This window comes from Lacerta agilis, chromosome 16, assembly GCF_009819535.1.
Source record: "Lacerta agilis isolate rLacAgi1 chromosome 16, rLacAgi1.pri, whole genome shotgun sequence".
NCBI classification, from domain to species: Eukaryota; Metazoa; Chordata; class Lepidosauria; order Squamata; family Lacertidae; genus Lacerta; species Lacerta agilis.
The window spans coordinates 20,925,239-20,940,570 of NC_046327.1; the positions used below are offsets into that span (position 1 = coordinate 20,925,239).

Below are 15,332 nucleotides of genomic sequence, written 5' to 3' on the forward strand. Positions count from 1 at the left end.
GGTGGAGATGGTTTACCATAAGCTTCATTCTCTTTTCTTTTGGAACTGTTGTGCCAGCTGTCAGCCAGAAAGACCAGACTTCTAAAACTGCCAATACGACTAGACTCCAACAAACGCCATTCTACGCAGCCTAGCAAAATATCATTAATCTTTTATTATAATATGATTTTAATTTTCCTTCGAGGAATAGAAATGTGTTCATGTAAAATCAAATGGAAATCATTTTTAAACAGAAGCAATGTCTTTAAGTTTAAATGCCACATGACCTCAAATTTCTTTTGAAAATAAAGCCATTGCATGTTATCACAATAAGATCCTGCTGGTGAGCAACAGCCAAATCCTATTGACATTTTCAATACAATTAAATATTGCTGAAGGGAACCCACCCCCTCAACATTGTACTTTGCCACTTAATATTTGTAAGTCTTCAGGGAAAAGCTTGACTTGCTTTTTAAAACAGCAGGGTCCAAGATTGTGAACATAGAGTCAGTGGGTCATACCCGTTATGTGGGTTTCATAATAGTTACAGCTGCATCTACAACTGCTAGCAGCTTTTGCCTCAAAATAAAGATTAATAGTGCAATTCTGTACATGCCAAATTAGAAGTAAGCCCTGTTGAGTTAATCACAGACAGGTGGGTGTAAGAAGGCATTCCACTTCCTAGAGAGCAAAATTTCCATTTACTTGGTGGGACTTACTCCTGATGATTGAACATGCATAGGATTCTGTTAGTACTCTTTCCCAACTGCTGGTATGAAGGATAACATTGCTCCTGACATCACAGTTATCTTGGAACCAACTTGTCTTTTCTGTTTTGCACATGGTGGTTTCATAAGAACGAATATAGTATTGTTTTTAGCAAAAGTTATGTAACATACCACTAAATCAGCTGTGGATCTTTGGTACACTGGCATTCGAAACTGCCTTTCCAGCGGGAGTCTTTCATCTTCTGAAGATAAGGCTATAAATGATATTTTCAGCACCTGAAACATTAGCATACATTTATCAACCAAAGCATAGCATAAGCCTTCTTCAAAGTGGCTGGAATATGTCCCTTGCACTTTACCAGTTTCATAATATGATTGGGAATGAAAGATTTGTTTTTCTAACAGAGGTCTGTATGCATTTAGCAGCAGCAATAACAGGCAGGAATTCAGCTGGTGAAGCTTAGCAAAATATTGCAGCTCTATGAAGGTTCGGCAGTTAAAACTGTCTGCCTGTTACTAGCAATTATAACCCCCTCCCCCCCTGAGAATGTAACCTTACAAGCATTTCCTCAGTAAAATTACCTCCGCATCAACCCAGGAGACAATAAATTCAGTACTTAATTACAATTCAAAACTAAATAAACTAACAATTTCATTGATAGATTAACAAATCACTTCAGCAAAACCAGATTAAAACTAAAGCAATTTCGGTGTTAGTAATAACATACTCTTATTACAGATATAGACTTCTCTATATCTGTAATAAGAGTATGTTATTACTAACACCGAAATTGAGTTGGACCAGCACTGAGTTGCATGGGGCTTTTAGCACAACTTTTTAAAGTTATCTTGCCCAAGGCAAACCCAAATCGACTTACAACCAGCCCAACAGACAACATAGATACATTAACATCAAGAGGAAAAGTATTAAAAATATTCTGCCTACTTCTAAAAGAAGGCCGATCGCCGAAGAATTGATGCTTTTGAATTATGGTGCTGGAGGGGACACTTGAGTGTCCCATGGACTACAAGAAGACCAAACATATCCATTCTGAAGGAAATCAGCCCTGAGTGCTCACTGGAAGGACTGATCCTGAAGCTGAGGCTCCAATACTTTGGCCACCTCAAGAGAAGAGAAGACTCCCTGGAAAAGACCCTGATACTGGGAAAGATGGAGGGCACAAGGAGAAGGGGACGACAGAGGAGATGGTTGAACGGTGTTCTCGAGGCTACCAACATGAGTCTGACCAAACTGTGGGAGGCAGTGGAAGACAGGCTTGCCAGGCGTGCTCTGGTCCATGGGGTCACGAAGAGTCGGACATGACTGAACGACTGAACAACAACAACAACTTATAAAATGGCCACAGATAGTTAAAGGCCGAAGGATTGGGGGGGGGGGGTTGCTAAAGATCCACTATGCTGGTCTCAGGCGAGCCTTCCTGAGAAAAGAGTTCCCACAAACGAGGAGCCACCACAAAAGACCCACACCACCTGCGTTTACTCGGGAGCAAGCCCTGTTGCGGCGAAGGTTGGTTTACTCCCTAGTAAGGGACGCAGTCGCGCACCCTCCTCCTCCGCGGGGCTTCAACGGGTCTTGCTGCAAACAAGCTACGTGGTGCCGGGGCTTGGAGGAGCGTCAGGATTAGGGCCTCAGGCTGCCTCACGACTCCATCCGCGCTTGGCTGAGGAGTAAGGGCCTGATCCTCGCAACGGGACTTCTGTCTCCCGCTAAATGCCGGAGCCGCGCCCAGCCTCTACCCCACCCAATGGGACTCTTGCGCGGGGGAATAAAAGCTTCTCCGCGCCTCTGCTCTGTTACTGCTTTTCCCGCTCCTTTATTCTTTCTGTGCTCGCCTTTGTTTCTCGCGCTGCTCTTGCGCGCTTTTTCCGCGCGTTATGGGGCGCGCTACGCTCCAGGCTGCGCTGCTGCTGCTCTTCGCTACTGCGACTGCGTGGGGTCTGTTCCCCAACAAAGGTGAGAGTGGGTCAGGTGGAGTGGGGTCGTGGGCTATATATATATATGTATACATTTTCTGTTTTGCAATTTAAAAAACTCATTTTACATCCTTAAAATACCAATGACTTCCCTTCTTCTCTTTCCATGGTTCATTTTTACACACCATAAATCCCTGCATATTTTACAAAAACAATTGCATTCTTTATTCCATTATTGCATCCATCCAAACTTGTTTACACTGTTGAATTTATCTTAATGCTGCCAGCGTTTTCAGCTGTACACAATTATTTCCTATGTATTCAATAAACGTTTTCCAGTCTTCTTTAAACATATGTTCCTATTGTTCTCTTATTCTTAGACTATATGTTACATCTGCAAGTTGTGCATGTTCTGTCAACTTAAGTTGCCATTCTTCTTTGGTTGGGACCTCACTCGTTTTCCATTTTGGGGCTAACAAAACACGAGCACAGTAGTAGCATACATAAATAACCTTTTTGGGTCACCTTGTGGTAGTGGAATTTAAGTCTGAATTATCCCCAAATGAAAGGACTATGGGTTTTTTTTGGGGGGGGGGGATTATGTGCCTCTCTCCTCTAAAGCTGGCACTGCTTTCTGGTTTGTTTGTTTTTACACATTAGCCTTTAATCTCTCTAGCTTGCAGTTCTAGGCTTCTCTGGAGTGACCAGTGGGATATAAATTTAATAAACAAATGAAACCACACAGTAGTTCAGGGGATACTTATTGGGGAAGCGAGGCTATCTGAAATGAGTAAAGCATGTGTATAAATAGAATTTTGCTTTGTAGCCTACATTTTGTGATGCTTGAATGACTTTATTGTACACTATCATGCTTTTTTATTATAAAAAAACCACAAGTTGGCTTTTAAATAGTCTAAATAACTGGGTGGTGTCAAAATGAGCTCAGCTACTGCAAGGGCTTCTTCCTGTGCAGTAGGGTTTCCTTCCTGTATGCCGCCCCCTTCCCCATGAACCCATTTTGGAGGTTTCCCCCCCCCCTTTCAGTCTAGCAGATTTTGGGGAGAGTTAGGGTGGAGAGGATAGAGTGTGACTATATGCTATTTGCCTTCTACAGATGGAAATGTTTGCAGTATCTCTCGGCAAGCTGTCTGTGGAGATAAGTGCATTCCTTTGACCTGGCTTTGTAATGGAGAGCAAGACTGCCCTGATGGTTCAGATGAGCATTGTGGTAAGCCTTTCAGATCCTTCAAATGGCTGAGAGTCCATTCGGGAGACTAAGGTTAAGTGCCGGATTTACGTATAAGCTAAACAAGCTATAGCTTAGGGCCCCTCTCTCTTGGGGGGCCCAAAAAAATTTAAAGGAAAAAAAAACTGGATGTACATTTCCAAAATATAAGATAATAAAATAAAATAAAATAAAACCTACATACAGCAATGGTGTTTTGTGTTGTGTAGGCTCCTATTTGTTATGTGCAAATGGCTTTAGATACCTATTAGGTCCATAAATTACCATATAGCATATATTCAACACAAAAAACAGCGACAATTTGTTGTTGGCAAAGGACAGCTGGACATATAAAGGGCCCCATTCCCATTACCTTCAGTAGCTTAGGGCCTTATCAAACCTAAATCCGGCCCTGCCAAGGTTGGATACCAAGGTTTCTAATAAACATTTTGAGATGATGTTTCCTGGGACAGTCCATTGTGTAGCCTTACAGCGGAAACTGTATGTTTTCCTTAGTCACTTCAATGTTTAAGCTAATGTCTTTCCAAGATAACTTATGTACCCATGTGTTTTTTTTTTTTGTAAACTGCTTTCTGAAAACATTAAATGGTGTATAAATTTCATGAAATAATTTTATTACGCATGCCAAGTCCTTTAAACTCTTACTGTAGCATCTCTGCGGTGGATGTTGATTTCAAAGCAACTTCCCAGTCTACTGAAGTCCTCCTTGGCAACTATCCTATAGGCAACATTCTTTTGAAAAGGGAGAGTACCTAAACACTCCAGCTAAGTGCAGTGTTAAATCAAGCTAAACAACTTTTATCATTCAGAGGAAGGATGTCATGATCCAAATGCATGGCAGTGCAAAGATGGAAGCTGCGTTTCTGCTACTTGGCTTTGTGATGGCATCAGTGATTGCATGGATGGCTCAGATGAAGAGAATTGTGGTACGTTCAAAACCATTTTTCAGTATTTCCCTGGTATTTTGCTTCTCTGGCTTTCTCTGTGGCGCAGTGCAACTGATGCCCCTTGCATTTATCTCCTTCATTTCTTGATTGAAGAGTTTGCTGTAGGCAACCCCCAGTGCAGAAGCTGTTGAAGCAGAGGCCAGCTGGAAGTCCAATATAATTTTTTCCTTACACTAAGAGAGGCTGTGCAATCCTTGCTCTCAACATGGATGGAGCTGGTCTTTCAGCTGAGCCCTGCTTCTTAGCTGCTGACAGATGAGGGAAGGAATAACCTCATCCCTAGGGTAGGAAGGCAAAATGCTGAAGGGAGTACTATCATCTGGGCTTCTGCTGGTACAGTGGTACCTTGGTTCTCAAACACCTTGGTACTCAAACAACTTGGAACCCAAACATTGCAAACCTGAAAGTAAGTGTTCTGGTTTGCAAACTTTTTTCAGAAGCCGAACGTGCTCCATTTTGAGTGCCACACTTCCATTTTGAGGTCTGTCTGTCTTTGCTATTTTGCATTTTTGTTTTTGCGGCTCTTTTTCATGTGACTGTGTGGAACCCAGTTCAGCTACTGATTGTGTGACTGCAGTACATTGTTTATTGCTTTCATTTTATGGCTCAATGGTCTCGTTAGATAGTAAGATTCATGTTAAATTTCTGTTTTAGGGGTTGTTTTTAAGAGTCTGGAACGGATTGATCCATTTTGCATTACTTTCTATGGGAAAGCGTGACTTGGTTTTGGAATGCTTTGGTTTTGGAATGGACTTCCAGAACGGATTAAGTTTGAGGACCAAGGTACCACTGTACTTTCTGCAGTGTTCAGCCTGGATTCTGCTGCAGTAAGAGGTGGCTGCCATATTTTCCCAGTTACTAATACCAGCTTCTGAATCTCAAGGCAGTTGAATGTTTTGTCCCTTCATTGCAGCTGGTAAGCCCTTTGGAAACTACATGTGGTGTATTATGTTATAACGCTGGGGCAAGGTGAAGGTAAATATAGAGAATCCTTTTTATCCAAAAGGGTGGCATTGGCACTTAGGGTGGGTTAAGCTGCCTCCATGCGAGGGACAAGGAGTCCCTTAGCAAGAAAATAAGTCCTCATCTCTAAAACTTTCCCATGAACACTTCAGTAGTCTTATATACCACGTGTCTCTGAGAAACTCTTCTTACCTGAACTTTGAACATGTGGTGCAGCAAGCCCTTTTGGTCCACCTAACCCAGTTCCCCTTGCTCTCAAGGTCTTGGGGAGAGATCTTTTCTTAGTCTGTAGACTTTAACAGGAGGTTCTGGGAACTGAACACAAGTCCTTATGCATTCACAATACATATGATTAAGCATGGTATTCCAGACAATATTTGTCTGCTGTTGAAGGTTGGGGTAGTTTCCAACCTAGACCTTCAAATAGCCTGCCTCCTAGTGGATTGAACTTGGATTGAACCTCAAAGTGTTGACCACATGAATGAAGGATTAGAAGGGCAAGCCACCCATTCTGTTGCTCCAATATCATTGCAGTTTGTGGAGAGAAAGTTCCATGCCGAGGAAATAAGCAGTGCATTGATCCCTGGAAAGTATGTGATCAGCATAAAGATTGTGAAGATGGTTCTGATGAAGCAAACTGTCCCCCGAAAAACTGCCTGGCTGGACAGTGGCAGTGCAAGAACAGAGTGTGCGTTATGGAGGACTGGAAGTGCAATGGCATAGACAACTGCGGTGACCACTCGGATGAAGATGGTTGTGGTAAGCAGCTTGGCCTCCTCTCAGAGGCATAGAGGTGTGTCCATCCATTTGTGAAAATGCATCTGAAAAAGTCACACTTGAGACTTCATGTAGTTGCCCAGAGTGGCTCGTTCTGAAGACATAACAGGAAGAGATTATCAGGCTGCAACTTTCATTAGATGGTTTGGATAAAGTTTGTTTAAAAGTACAAAACTATTTGGGCAGTAGTTTTTTTCTAAAACTGCTTCCCAAGATTTGCAACCTGCAAGTTTTCAAATAACTTCCCTTTCCCCTTCCCCTTCCCCTCTCACACAGGATTCAATTTTTTAGGGGTTTAAAAACTTGCTGGGAAGTATTTGACAGAGCTGGTTTAAGTTCTTCTGCTACTGTATGTTGAAGATGTGGGAACAGTTTAATAAGATGCTGCATTGCACACTGCTGGTATATATGGGTGTAGCCAGGATTTTTGTTATTGGGGGTCGGACTTCTGTTGGGGGCAGAACCAACGTGATTGCTCAGTTAAGTATTTCTATTGTTTTACTTGATTGGGGGGCTGCTGCCCCCTGACTCCCCTTGGCTACGCCCATGCTGGTATATTTTAATTTTAAAAAACTTGCTGCATCTTGTCCAAACTGAGCTTAAGACTTTGGCTGCGGTGAGCATGTGTTTGAAAACTAAGGATGCTGTTTTCTTCAGAATTAGACTTTTTCAGATGCTTAAACTTGTACGGCACTAACTTGAGATGTATTTTATTAGGTGCTACCCTAATCTAGCAAAGTTGATTACACCATGTCTTCAATACCAATCTCTGGAGCTGGTATCAGACAGATTGGTCTTAGAAAAGACCAAATTAAATCATCACTCTTCGCATATCCAGTGCTGAAACTGTTCAAAGGTTTAATCAGTACTGTATCTTAAAACTGTCTTACAAAGCATTTCCACTGGCTGTGTAACAAACTGGACTCTAATGGTAGTAGATCCACTCAGGCAATGTGTAAATACTCTAGGAAATGGAATAGGGCACACAATACATTAGATGTCTTGAACTGGTTGCTGACACATTTAACCTTGTGCATAATTCTAACTAATTTACAGCTGCCTGCCCAGAAGGAATGATCCATTGTGATAAAGGGAAATGCATTATGGAATCTCTAATGTGCAACGAAGTGAAAGACTGTTTAGATGGCACCGATGAACCCAGCACCTGCGGTAATTAACTGTTTACACTCGTATAGTAAATAATTAAGAGTCTTCTAGTCAGCTGTTAGAGGGTTTCAGCTCTGTTTAACTCTTGTTCTATGCATCTAGGTAAGAACTGCACTCTGAACAATGGAGGCTGCATGCAGATGTGCACTGAGGCTCATTGGGGTGCGAGGTGTTCCTGTGGTCCTGGCTGGAATCTTCATGGCAATGGTCAAGACTGTACAGGTATGGGTAAAATAAAACAGGCGCACACTATTTAGAACTGGAGAAAGTTCTCTAAACTGCAAGTTGTGACCATTCATATATCCTGGGACAATATAACAATCTTCAACCTTTTCTGACCAAAGACCCATTTTTATCCCAGATATGCATTTGAGGACCTGATTTTTTTAAATCATTTTTTGTATGGTGGTAGTGCTGCTTTTGAAATGCACCATAGAGCAGACTGCGACTCTCAGTAGTTGGTCCTAACCCACTAGCTTGAATACCAGTTGGCTAGAAGACCCTTCCTAGTTGGCTTTTCACAAGGAGGTCTTGGGATGCCAAGACACCCAAGCTGTCCAAGTAAGGAAATTGATGGTCGTCATCCAAATAGACGTTGATGTTGCCACAGATTCTAAGTTCTGACCTATAAAGTCCTACATGGCTTGGGTCCAAGCCATCTGAAAGACCGAAATCCCACATACGAACCAGCCCAGGTTTCGAGATATTCAGGGGAGGCCTTTCTCTTGGTCCCGCCATCCTCACAGGCGCGCTTGGTTGGGGATGTGGGAGAGGGCCTTCTTGGTGGCTGCTCCCAGACTCTGGACTCCCTCCCTAGAGAAGCTAGACCAGCTGGCTCCTTGTTGTCCTTCCGCCAGCAGTTGAAGACCTACTTTTTCCAACAGGCTTTTGGGAATTGGCTACTCTTAATGACTTGACTGGTACTGTGCTGTTTCTATTGTAATTATTTGTATGTTTCAAACAGATTCTATGTATGTGTGTAGTTAAATTGTTTTTAATGGCTGCTTTTCTGTTTTTATTCTTGTTCATATCCGTAGGCCACCTTGTGTCCTGCAAGTGGAGAAAGGCGGGGTTTAAATAAATACATAGTAATCATATAATAAATTGAATTGATCATAATAATAAATACAAGGCTCTAAAAAGCTAGCAGTACTTCATGGCTATAGCAACCCTTCCCAGACTACAATGTACATTACACTGACTCTGCTTGTTCGTTGCAGATGTTGATGAGTGTGCAATGGCTTACGGTCCTTGTAGCCAGTTATGCAAGAACACAATAGGTTCTTTTACCTGTGACTGCGTTCATGGGTACTGGCTCTCCAACGGAACTACTTGTAGGACTTCAGGTAGGCCCTCAGTTACATGAAGAATGAATTCCAGCTCTCAGTGCTGATTTGCGGGGAGGTGGAGACATGGGAAGCAGAAGACTGCCTAGCTTGGCAAAAGTTGGTACACTTGTGGTCTCTTTTGTAGCGGTAATTCTCAGGTTTCTGGCAAATGGAGGGGAATTGAGCTCTTGTGGGCAAGTTAACCACATGTTCTCAACAATCTAAGGTTAGAACACAAAAAGCAACAAAAAGTTAGGATTGCATGTCTTTAGTTTGGGTACGTGCAGTGCTACTAAGCAGAGATATTGAACAGATGTCTCCAATAAAGGACAACTCTAGCAAGTAAGGCTATTGGATGCAGCATGAATATCTTCTTACTGTTTAGATTTTCTATAGCTCAACAGCTAATAATGAGTAGGATTGCATTCTGGGACAAGGCCTAATAATGAAAAATCTCCTCCAGATGGTGATACAAAAATACTGCTGGCTGTTGGTCATGATCTTGCTGTCCTGGATGTAAAAACTCGTGAATTGAAAGTTCTAATGTCTACAAGGACATCACTCAGCTCTGTTGCCTACGACTTGTTAAGGAAAGCCTATTACTGGGTTGATGAAGGAAGAAAGCTTCATATCTATGTGCCAGGGAAAAATGAGATGCTTCTGTATCCAGGTAAAGCTGTTGATATACTTGCAGTAACTGCATCCTTATCTCGAGAAAGCTCTTAATATACTTGTAGTTACTAAGTCATTGGCCAAATACTACAGCACCCCATTGTCTCCTTGGAGGCCAGTGTAGCAAGGCTTCTCAGCAGAGGTGAACTTTAAAAGTACACCGAGAGCTGGTGTAATATAGTGGGTGTTACTGGACTGGAAAAATGATGCTAACAAGGTGAGCTTTTGACCAGTTGCTCACTTGGCCTGAGATTTAAAGTAGGCGAGGAAGGACAGGACAACATGCAACACATGCCGTAAGTAGTTATTGCTGTTTAAATGTAAATGCAACAAATAACAGCACATAAAGCACTTGGACATAATTTTAATAACTGGCCTGAATCCTGAAAGCAGGTGCTCATTTTCTTGGCAGCTGGACAGAATATTCCTTGCATATGTTCTTATAAGTAAAAAGACTAGATATTCTGAGCTGAAAACATGGTGGCATAGACTCTATTCTTCCTTGATTGGACGCTACATTCCACTTTTGGAGTAACAATCTAGGTGGGTTTGCCTTTTGTGGACAAGACAAACCCTTGCATCATTCTAGTTACTCCTGTTTGAGCTCCCAACATTTTTTTGTAAATCCAAACAGAGATTGGCTGTGAAAGCAATATATTCAGCTGTTACAGGTGGGTAACCGTGTTGGTCTGCCATAGTCGAAACAAAATAGGAAACAAAATAGGAAATTCTTTCCAGTAGCACCTTAGAGACCAACTGAGTTTGTTCTTGGTATGAGCTTTCGTGTGCATGCACACTTCTTCAGATACTTATCTGAAGAAGTGTGCATGCACACGAAAGCTCATACCAAGAACAAACTCAGTTGGTCTCTAAGGTGCTACTGGAAAGAATTTCCTATTTTGTTTCCTATTTTATTCAGCTGTTAGTTGGTTAAATGGGAATCCTAAGTGGAGCAGCATGGCAAATTAAAATACAGCACAAAAGCAGCACAGGGATTTGTTAAGTTTCCTGCTCATGCTCTCAAGCAGAGTTTTAAACTTCCTCTTACAGGAGTTTGTTTCTGCAGGACGCTCCTGCAGCCAATCGGAAGCTGTGTCTTGGTTTTTGAATGGTTCTGGGAGTTGAACATACTCCCGGAATGCATTCTGTTCGAGAACCAAGGTACGGCTGTATTGGCCAAAATCAGTTTTGAAATGACACCGCGATTACGATTTTGACCCGGCAATACACAGCAATATAATACTTCTCACGCGAGGGAGAGGACAGCTAATTTCAAGGCACTGTTGATATCACACAATCTCTGCTGATAACACTGCTGATCTGGGCTGCCTTCCCTCATGCTAAAGCAGAACAGGGCAGCTGATTGCCCTTACTTCAAGGCACCACGGCACTACCTTCCCCTGGCACTGAGGCGGAGCAGCTTTTCTCAGTCAGCAGGAAAGCAGCAGCAGCAGCCACAGTAGACTTGCATCTCCGCTAGCTGCCACTGCTGGCTGGATAGCTCACAAGTTGCTTTCCAATGGTGGGTCTACACACAGGGGAAAAAACACAATAAGTCAAATTAAATCCTTATAACAAAAGGGGAAAAAGCTATGTAAAATTGCAAATAATTTTTTTTTGCTGTCCAGCACCGTCTAGTGTTGTATGTTTAATGCATTCAAAGCGTTGTTTTTTGACTAATGTAGCTGAGTCCCAAGATCTCTCGGTGTAAAGGTTATGAAACTACTGAGCTTCTATAAATGTTTCTCTCCTAGATGTTGGCAGTGTCAACAGTATATCTGTAGACTGGTTCACAGGGCAGTTATATTGGACCAGCAGTGCCCCTGGCGCCATCTTTGCTGGCTTGAGTGATGGCAGAGGCTACGTAAAGATCCTGGAGAAGAACGTGTTGCCAGAACAAATAGCTACGTTTCCAGAAAAAAGGTAAACATTCCTTGCTTCACTGCCGTGACTTGGAATCTGTCTGGAGTAGCCTGGCTTTAAGTCTCTATTGCTAGGGATGGGCACATGTTAAGGGTGAAATCTGAAAGGCATTTGAAAGGCTGCTTCCTTTTAGATGACCCACTGCAGCTCTTAAGGTACAATACTGCAGTTTTCTATTCTACTGTAGCCATACAGTAGCCAAGTCAGCAACAGAGCTCCAGGAAGCGGATTTCCCAAATGGATGTTTTGGGTGGGAAAGTGAGTGTCTGTAGAAGAAGCTTGAAGGTGGGTGGTAGTAGAGGGAACTAGAAAATCTAGTAGCAAAATAATGCCCTGTCCTTAGCTATACATGTTCAATGCTTAGTTTGGATATGCAATAAAGCATATGTTGATTATGTGGATCCCAAATAAGTTTTGCTTGTATCCAAGGCATTTTGAATACTGAATCTAAATGGGCAAAGGTGAGTAATGCGTTTATAGTGACGCTTCCAGGAGTGTAGCATAATTGCCCCTAGATAATTTAATAGGATGAGAGCATTTAGGACAGTGTTTCCCCAACTTGGGTCTCCAGCTGTTCTTGGACTACAACTCCCATCATCCCTTGCTGGCAGAGATGGTGGGAACAGTATTCCAAAAGCAGCTGGAAGCCCAAGTTGGGGAAACACTGGTTTAAGGGCTTGAGTGGATTTACGGTATATGCAAGGTATGAAGAATGAAGGTGTTCCTCAACTGGAATATTTTGGAGCTAGCACTTAGCCCTGGCACATATGAAGATGCCTCTGAGCGTGCATAAAGATCTCCCTTGCCCTCAACACAATCGCCAGTCAAATTCCTAGGAGTACTTGCATGTAATCCTCACTCACCCAAGCGTGCATCCCTTGTGTTGCAACTTCTGTGATGAAGGCAGGCCATGCGTAACTGGCCACTGGAGACTAAAAACACACAACACGGTCTAGCTTGAGGTCCTGCAAAGAGTAGCTGGTCCCAAAACAAATCATATTGGGTGTTGCTCCTGCAGTGCTGAGGAGCCCAACAACATGGTGCAGTCCTCTGATTACCTCTCTTTATTGCAGCTACCTGTATTGGGTGAATCGTGAACAAGGCAGGACTGTAATCGAAGCTGCGGGGATGGATGGTTCAGACAGACACGTACTTGCAACCGTAACCGCTGAAGAACCTGTTGGATTGACTCTTGATCATATAACAAGTAGATTGTACTGGATCAGTGCGTATAAAAAGGTATGAAACTCGATGCACCGGAAATTCACAAAGAAGCCCGTGTCAAGTCTGTAGCATCTTGATGTAACATTTCATTGTGATCTGGTACCAACAGAAGCTTTTTTCCATGCTGGAAAGTCTGGTGGGTTTGGTGCTGTTCCAGTCACAGCATGGCAAGGACAAGGGTTTGAAGTTTTCTTTCCCTGCACTCACAACTCATAGGACCAACCCCCACCCACCCACCCACTTACTTTAAAAAACGTTGTACAATGCATGTCATGTTTAATGTGCCTCTAAATGAGCAGGCAGCCTTGAACAGTAGAGCAAGCCTGTTAAAATGTGAGATGGTAGTCCCTTTTGGACTATTTGAGGAAGTATTACAGCTAAATGAAGTTGCGAGCAGGATTCAAAGCTAGTGCGGTTATGCAAGAATTGGTTTTTATATGTTCAGACAGTCTTGCATTGGTTAGCAATCCAGCTGTCCAACTTTTCTCCAGCTGCAGATCTTCAAAGGCAGTCCCACACTGCAGTAATCTAACCTAAAGGTTACCAGAGTGTAGGCGACATAATCTAGGTGATCTCTGTCCAGATATGGGCGCAGCTGGGCTACCAGCTGAAGTTGACAGAAGCCACTTGAGCCTTTGGCCCTCTAGGAATCTGTTAATGAAGTGTAGTTTTAAGGACTGTCCACGAAGAAAAATGCAAAACCTTGTTTTGTGGGGGCAAATGCACAATGGTGCATTTACATATGGCATGTGTCTGTACATAACCTCTGGAGGAAAGCTTTGCTCAGTAAACCGAACAGAGGTTTTACTGAATATCTGGGACATGGACCTTGTTTGGTTGCCTTGACTCTAGTTGAGCTGTCTGCACTATAATGTAGCCCAGGGTGGCAGCGATGGGAAGATAGTAATAGCACAGTAAACAGGGGTGTTTGTGTGTTCCATACCAGCACTTCTGAACTGGCTTGGTGTTCCAGTGGGCGGGCAGCAGTGCTCCCCAAACCTTCAGGTGAACTGCTCATTAGCTGGCGAAGGCTATAGAAATTGTCACTTGAAGCTCTTGAGTGCTAGTCCCCTCAGCCTGGTTTGGGAATTCTGACTTGGCATTTCTGCTCTTCAGTCCATAGAGACTATCAAGGCCGACGGCACTGGCAGGTACACTTTCCCAGAGAAGCTGCTGAAAGCACAGGCCTCTCTGGGACTCGCTGTGTTTGAGAATTTGTTCATTTGGGCAGACAAAGAGCAATTGCTCTCTGCATCCCGCACCTCCCCAGGTTTCAGTGTGTTGCTGAACTCTTCAGTGTCTTCATTTACAGTACTGCATGAGCTACTGCAGCCTCAAAGTAAGTAAAACACCCGAGATCAAATATTTTTTTTAATCAAGGGAGGATTGGAAGCATTTAAAAAATAAAACCATTTTTAAAATCTCTCTAGCTAGCTATGAGCAAGACATGTCTAGTAGCAGGAATGGCTATTTCATTTCCTCATTTTCATGTGTGTTGCCTTTAAACACCTATACCCATGACCAAGCAGAGTTAATATTAACGAACCAGCTGTTGTCTGGGTAGAGGGCTGGGTGCATGTTTGGTAGGGGGAGCCAGCAAGTGGCTTGTCTTGGGCCAAGGGTGCTTAAGGTGACCCAAAGGCTTTAAACCCCAATGGTACTATTCTACCATAGAGTTGTCCTGTTACAACCTTCAGTTTTGCTTCCTCAAGAATCTGAAAATTGACAGCCGTAACAACTTCAATGGGGACCAGTTGGACTTGGAAGTATCTCCCAGTTGGGAGCATTCCAAGAGCTCTGTTTGGCAGAACATACAGCTAGGTAATCATGCACATGCTTAAGCCTCCATATACAAGATCCTCTATGTGCCTAACACAAAAGCAGAAGTGTCCAATATAAGGGAGTCCTATCCCTGTGTAGGGAGTGTGCCCCCAATGCAGCCTTGAACACTACACAACGCTTCACAAAATATTAATATCTCTTTAGAGCTAGAAGGCCCATAGGCCTTGAAATGTAGGCCCCCACCCCTTTGCTCTCTAAGTAGATGTCTGTCCTCTGATCAAGAATCCTTGCATGGATACTTGGAAGGGAAAGAAATGTGCTTATTAAGGAAATCTAAGACAAAACATATTGTCTTCAGTAGCTCTTCATCCTTTAAATATTAAGTCTTATCTCTGAAAGCTTTAGAAATCTAACACTTCACATTTTGATTTGAAATGTAGCTACAAACTGAAGTGCAGTTGATCTTGTCCCAGGCTCAAGGAGCATTGACTTGTTGAAATGGTGGACGTGATTTCTATGCATCTGCCGCATAGCTAATTTGGCCCTCTAGCTATTTGAGTTTCGGCACTTTTCAAACATTCATTTGTTGCATTGACACTTGAGATCTAATATGTGAACTGTACTGTAAATGTGAGGTGGTTGGGGATTTGGCTGGTGTTAG

The 15,332-nt window shown here is 42.9% G+C and overlaps 1 protein-coding gene across 1 annotated transcript in view; it reads left to right on the top strand.

Annotated features, from left to right (window-relative positions):
• Window positions 1-2,522: 2,522 nt before the first annotated feature.
• The window catches only part of LOC117060955 (low-density lipoprotein receptor-related protein 2-like), a 49,026-nt gene continuing 36,216 nt past the window's right edge, over window positions 2,523-15,332 (top strand). The window contains exons 1-11 of the mRNA XM_033173578.1: window positions 2,523-2,682; window positions 3,757-3,870; window positions 4,698-4,814; window positions 6,333-6,557; window positions 7,632-7,745; window positions 7,845-7,964; window positions 8,963-9,088; window positions 9,534-9,740; window positions 11,497-11,665; window positions 12,739-12,904; window positions 14,006-14,228. Coding sequence (XP_033029469.1) covers window positions 2,604-2,682; window positions 3,757-3,870; window positions 4,698-4,814; window positions 6,333-6,557; window positions 7,632-7,745; window positions 7,845-7,964; window positions 8,963-9,088; window positions 9,534-9,740; window positions 11,497-11,665; window positions 12,739-12,904; window positions 14,006-14,228 — 1,660 coding nt within the window. The 5' untranslated portion in view covers window positions 2,523-2,603. The remainder of the gene's footprint in view (window positions 2,683-3,756; window positions 3,871-4,697; window positions 4,815-6,332; window positions 6,558-7,631; window positions 7,746-7,844; window positions 7,965-8,962; window positions 9,089-9,533; window positions 9,741-11,496; window positions 11,666-12,738; window positions 12,905-14,005; window positions 14,229-15,332) is intronic.